The 6,149-nt window shown below is 47.8% G+C and overlaps 1 protein-coding gene across 2 annotated transcripts in view; it reads right to left on the reverse strand.

Annotated features, from left to right (window-relative positions):
- Positions 1 to 374: 374 nt before the first annotated feature.
- The window catches only part of LOC135817517 (lysophosphatidylcholine acyltransferase 2-like), a 21,501-nt gene continuing 15,726 nt past the window's right edge, over positions 375 to 6,149 (reverse strand). For both annotated transcript variants that reach the window (XM_065330721.1, XM_065330722.1), the window contains 5 exons: positions 6,145 to 6,149; positions 5,449 to 5,599; positions 4,758 to 4,859; positions 3,217 to 3,397; positions 375 to 1,324 (listed from right to left, as the gene is read on the reverse strand). The exon at positions 6,145 to 6,149 is cut by the window's right edge and continues 121 nt beyond it. In XM_065330721.1, the coding sequence (XP_065186793.1) occupies positions 1,242 to 1,324; positions 3,217 to 3,397; positions 4,758 to 4,859; positions 5,449 to 5,599; positions 6,145 to 6,149 (522 nt within the window). In that variant the 3' untranslated portion in view covers positions 375 to 1,241. The remainder of the gene's footprint in view (positions 1,325 to 3,216; positions 3,398 to 4,757; positions 4,860 to 5,448; positions 5,600 to 6,144) is intronic.

The raw sequence follows: 6,149 nt of genomic DNA on the forward strand, positions 1-6,149 counted from the left end.
CCTGCCTCTGCTGTGGGTGTGTCAACTTCACGTTTGAAACAGTGTGTGATGCGCGCACGTCTTTGTAGCCACATTTTCACATCCTGACCTGCATCGCACCTGGGCAACTGCCCATTGCTCTTATACGTTATAGCACAGCCCCCGTCTGAATATGGCTCAACGTAACTTTTCTTTTCTCAGGGGGACGGTACTCATCGGGGCAGGGGGACGGTTCTCATCGGGGCAGGGGGATCAAGGTCCCCACCATCCATGTCCGTGCAGCATGACCCCGCGCCAGTTTGGAAGCCAGGCATTCTGAAACACATTCATCAGTACTTCAGTGCATAACAGAAGACCTCTCTGTCTCTGGGCGCACAAGATTGAGTAAGCATGAGAGAGATTGAGCACGCTTGTCGCCAACTGTTGCGTATTTTCAGAACACAAAGATAGTCTGCCACATAGTAAAATGCAGCCAAAATTCAATCAAGCTTAACGAGGAGCGGGAGCTAGGACCCCCATGGCCATTACTCCAAAGAAAAAGATAAAATCAATGTCACTTCGAAGAATATGCCCGCAGCACAATCTAACCCTGTCTCTGCCCAGGTGGATGATAAACTAACGGGCATCGCGTGTTGATGCGTTTTGCAAAATAATTGAGTGAATAGCATTCACATTTTATGAGTGTTTTAAAAGGACACTGCTGGTCCACTCGGGAGAAAGATGTGTAACAACGAGCTTCAATGCCCGCCTGTATAACTACTACTGTAAGGTCTGAGTGGGTAGTCAAGCTGTAGTACTGTATCTATAGACAAAGGGAAGAATAATTCAACTACTGCTCGTTGATGCAGCTTGCCACTTTAACACACACACACACACACACACACACACACACACACACACACACACACACACACACACACACACACACACACACACATGCACACACACACACATGCACACACACACACACACACACACACACACACACACACACACACACACACACACACACATGCACACACATTATTATTATGAAATGACCCAAAGCATGCACACACGTGCACACATGCACACACACACACACACACACACACACACACACACACACACACACACACACACACACACCACTGGGATAAAATCACAATAGGAAACTGGCTATGATATAACACGGAGTGCGTTCACGTGTTGAACTACACATACATGTACTCTTATGCCACAGCAAGTAGTCGTCAAGCAGAACTAGTCGAGCGTGTACCGACTCATGATTCCATACTAACTGAGCTGAGGGATGACAAGAGGACGAGAAGCTCTGGCTTCCGGGACACAATCTGCTTGAAGTTATCTACACGCAGCAGTCACATGTAAAGAAGAAGCAGAGTAGGCGTGTTGCAGCAGCGTCTGTTGGATTCCTCGATTTACGAATGATCATCCCAACATTTTCAAATCTTGCATGCCGGTCATACTGCAGAGTAATATGAGCCAGAGCACGCCAAAATATGACCACAGACCAAAAATTCGATTTTCAGTTTTTTGTTCAAAAATGATCTAACACACCTAATGTTCACTGTCTGAAAGTTTTGGATTGATCCGAAATGTCTAAGTGTTGCTACAATGGTATTATATGCAGCACTGTTGAAGTGGTGAAATTCTATGTACAGCAATGGGATTGTCATTTTTGCACACAATTGATATGCCCTTTGGTTCATCCTTTCCGGGTCAGTTCCTCTGTCCAGGGTCTTATAGCATGAGCTGACAGGTACTCAGCCACATCCAAATTGTCTATAGGCAGCTGAGCTGGGTGTCCGAAATACCTCCTGTTTGGAGCACCACTGGAGAACCGCCAGCGAAAACACGGTCAACATCTGTGAGATGGCCGAAGAAGTTGGCACTCCATGTCCTCTCCATCACACTCCACCTGTACTTTCAGATATACAGTATACACTGCTGCACACATTGTTCGTCAACATACTAGACGTCGCACTCATATTCCCCACACCAAAGCCCATCTGCACACGGTTTTCTCCGCTCGCCAGAGAGTACTGCTTTCGCTGCATACTGCTCATGCTAGCGATGTTCCGCATAAGGGTACTTAAATTATCGACTTGAGCAAGTTGAGGGAGCAGCAGAGTCCAGTGATTGTTTTTGCACTTGCAACCAATACTGGCATTGTCCCGGATATGTGCAGCGATGTCCATTGTGGCCAAATCATCGGCCGACTCACCTCCCAAGTCAGTGTCGATGCCAATCGCTTGCCAGGTTGTCATCAGAGTAGAATTCCTCGTCACAGCAGATCGTGGGACTACCAGCATCAATTCTTTTTACTGAAGTACGCTCGATGAAAGTGTCGCCCTCAAATGACTCGTCGCTGTATCCATCATCGTCTTCCTTCTGTTTCCGACTCGAATCCCCAAAATATTTTATCCTGCGCATGGAGTGCGATGATGTCGTCTTCTTCCGCTCCGCAGTACATTACTACTACTACGCTCTTCTGTCGATACATTGAGGACGATCAGTTTTAGGCGACTCAGCGCAACGTGGAATACAAACTCTAACAAATAAACTTACTTGCAACAGAAAATTGCATCCGGAACAGTCCAGTCAACCGAGGAGAACAACAACAGCAACTCGCGTTGCACTGCACTTCGTATTTTTTGCCGCGGAATTCAAATCGCGATTATCTCGACTTTTTCAAAAAAAGCTGTGGTCATGTTTTAGCGCGCTCAGGCTCATATACAATTGGTTGTAACCATGGACATTTGTCCACGTTATTCTGTAGGGACAGTACAGTAGAGGCGTGTGCCGAAGAACGTCGTTTCCATTGAAGAGGTCAGGCTGGGACGTACTTACGTTCGAGTAACTTGGTTGCGCTCTTATCACATTCTTAGAAACCATTCATACTGGATCGTGTGCACACACCACTAGTAGTCTACATACATAATGTAACACAAAGGTTGCCCGAATACTAACACCGCCGTTCTTAACTTAGGGCTGTGGATATTTTAGTAATTCAGGCCAGTCATTCTGGGGTGACTTTGCACATCTATCGTTATGCTGCTTCATTACGCGACCTGTTTTATTATTATTATTATTATTATTATTATTATTATTATTATTATTATTATTATTATTATTATTATTATTATTATTATTCTGGGGTGTGCAACCGTCTACTGTAAGCCAGTGTCCATATCTAAACGGATACACAATCATATGCAGATGATAGCCATGCCTTACCAATGATATCTGTTGATGTGCCGTTACGATTGGGTGTTGAGGAGGTTTCAGCGGAGTTTGTACGCTCTCGAGCTCTGCCATTTGCCACCAAGCCCATCAGCCATGTACTAACCGACAGGAGTCTCTGGTCCTCGACTGACGTTCTTCCAGTTTTCGCATCTGCATTACTCCGGTTCAAGGCCTGCACATGTCACCACATGCAACGCCGGTGCAGGCAGTGCATGCCATCATGCACACACACACACACACACACACACACACACACACACACACACACACACACACACACACACACACACACACACACACACACACACACACACACACACACACACACACACACATAATGTGACAACCTAATGGTCAATGTCTCGCACACCAGCTTCAACAGGCTCAACACGGTTATACAGTCAACTTTGCGTATAACGACACTCGGCGGGGCATCAGAAAAGTGTCCTTATTCACGAAGTCTCATTATTATGTATTCCAGTTAGATGAGACTTTGCTCTGGGCATGGAAATTCTGTCGTTATTCGCGAATTGTCGTTATATCCGCAGTCGTTCTTAGCGAAGGTGACTGTATTTCCCACCTCTTTCACGACAAATGGAAAGAGATGGGAAATTGCTCACATACGTGTATATGGCAGAACTGTGTACACAACTGCAACTACTTCAGTACGTGTAGTGTATGACGTATACATAGGAGCACAGTACTGCCGGGCGCCGAAGAACACGGGGGCGGGGGGGGGGGGGGGGGGGGTTATGGGTAAGAAGAACTCCCGTTATCACGAGCAAATACCATCGGTCCTTTGGTGTTGGTCCTAAAGAGGTTTGACTGTATGTAAGACATGCACATGCAGCTACACCACACAGGGTAGTAGTGCCTGGCAGTCCCAGTCCGGCATGGCTAACAGCCTAGCAGTTCCAGTCCGGCATGGCTAACAGCCTAGCAGTCCCAGTCCGGCATGGCTAACAGCCTAGCAGTCCCAGTCTGGCATGGCTAACAGCCTAGCAGTCCCAGTCCGGCATGGCTAACAGCCTAGCAGTTCCAGTCTGGCATGGCTAACAGCCTAGCAGTTCCAGTCCGGCATGGCTAACAGCCTAGCAGTCCCAGTCCGGCATGGCTAACAGCCTAGCAGTCCCAGTCCGGCATGGCTAACAGCCTAGCAGTCCCAGTCTGGCATGGCTAACAGCCTAGCAGTCCCAGTCCGGCATGGCTAACAGCCTAGCAGTTCCAGTCCGGCATGGCTAACAGCCTAGCAGTCCGGCATGGCTAACAGCCTAGCAGTCCCAGTCCGGCATGGCTAACAGCCTAGCAGTCCCAGTCCGGCATGACTAACAGCCTAGCAGTTCCAGTCCGGCATGGCTAACAGCCTAGCAGTCCGGCATGGCTAACAGCCTAGCAGTCCCAGACCGGCATGGCTAACAGCCTAGCAGTCCCAGTCCGGCATGGCTAACAGCCTAGCAGTCCCAGTCCGGCATGGCTAACAGCCTAGCAGTCCCAGTCCGGCATGGCTAACAGCCTAGCTTGCAGTGGCGTACCTCAAACGTCTGACTGATGAAGGCAGCATCCTCTTCATATGGCCGAATGAGATCGGAATACGCAACTGCATACTCGCGGAATGTGATCTTCCCGCGCTCGGCCTGTACAGCATGATGGAAATTGGGATGGGGTCAGCCAGGACAAACCATTAAAACATAATTATACGGACTTTTACAACACCTTTTCAGACATTCAGTTGTTCTAAATATCTATTGGCTATACTGTGGCATACTTCCACTGGTACAGTACTGTAGGCTTTCACCATGCACTACTATGCACAGCTACATGTAGTCATTGAACCTAGACCCATGGACGCCACTCACAGCCAAGTGGGTGTGGAAAGCGGTATGGCAGGTGCAGCCAAGGCCGCACCAATCATTTTCGAGCCAAATTTTCGAAATAATCTACAAGGGCTGGGATTGGGCGCACCGCGTGAAACTCGTTCCAACACCCCTGGGCCAACATAATTCTTCTGACCACACCTACAGGAGAGAGCTTCACACGGTATAAAATGGAAAATGTCTGTTGGAGCATGCTTCCAAATACATGTGTTAGGTCAAAGAGTGAATCTACTTTCAACGAATCTTTTTGGGACCCAGTGCAGCAAGATCGAACAACACACTGACTGCATTCTAACAGTGCCAAATCCCGTGCTCTATACCCACGATTGCTTCCAGTATGCTACTGTACCGTATCACACGTCCTGAACAACTCAGCAACATCCTCTGCCACGGGCCAATTCAAGTCCGCAGCAAAGTCTTCGCTCGTGACAAATCCATCTTTGTCGGAGTCGAGCACTGCAAACCGTTCCAGCAGGACTTTAAGGAGATCGAGATTCAAGCTGCATGTACAGCACAGGCAAGCAACCACGACTAACGTCAACAATGGAGCTACATCCGAGATGGTTTTAGATCACTGCTTACCATCCGATATTGGTAAACTCACTAAAGAAAACATTCACGGCTCTGCCTCTCATTACGGGCAGCGAGCACTGGGTAAGGATCAAGACCTGGACAGCAGGCACGCTGCTTGCTTTGTTCGTCTAGCAAGCAGCATTAGCTGGCGGTAAGTTCAAGGGATCAGCCCGAACCTGAAGTTACCTCACATGTCAGACCACTAACCATCATACACTGAAACTTATTCAGTTCTTGAATCTTGATAATTTGAATACTGCCACTCCCTTTTCTTTAAAAAACCTCTCGCTCATGACTTGTTCATACCCTGCACAAATTCCTGGATAAGCATCCATTTGCGATGAACCTGTGCAGAACTGAACGAACATTCGCCGTGCTATAGTGACCATAACATACTCCATGACTCAGGGGTATGCCATACTGCCTTACGTGATGCAAGAATCTTTAAGAACAGTGTGCTCTAGATACTTACTGCAA

This window comes from Sycon ciliatum, chromosome 5 (genome assembly GCF_964019385.1).
Source record: "Sycon ciliatum chromosome 5, ocSycCili1.1, whole genome shotgun sequence".
NCBI classification, from domain to species: domain Eukaryota; kingdom Metazoa; phylum Porifera; class Calcarea; order Leucosolenida; family Sycettidae; genus Sycon; species Sycon ciliatum.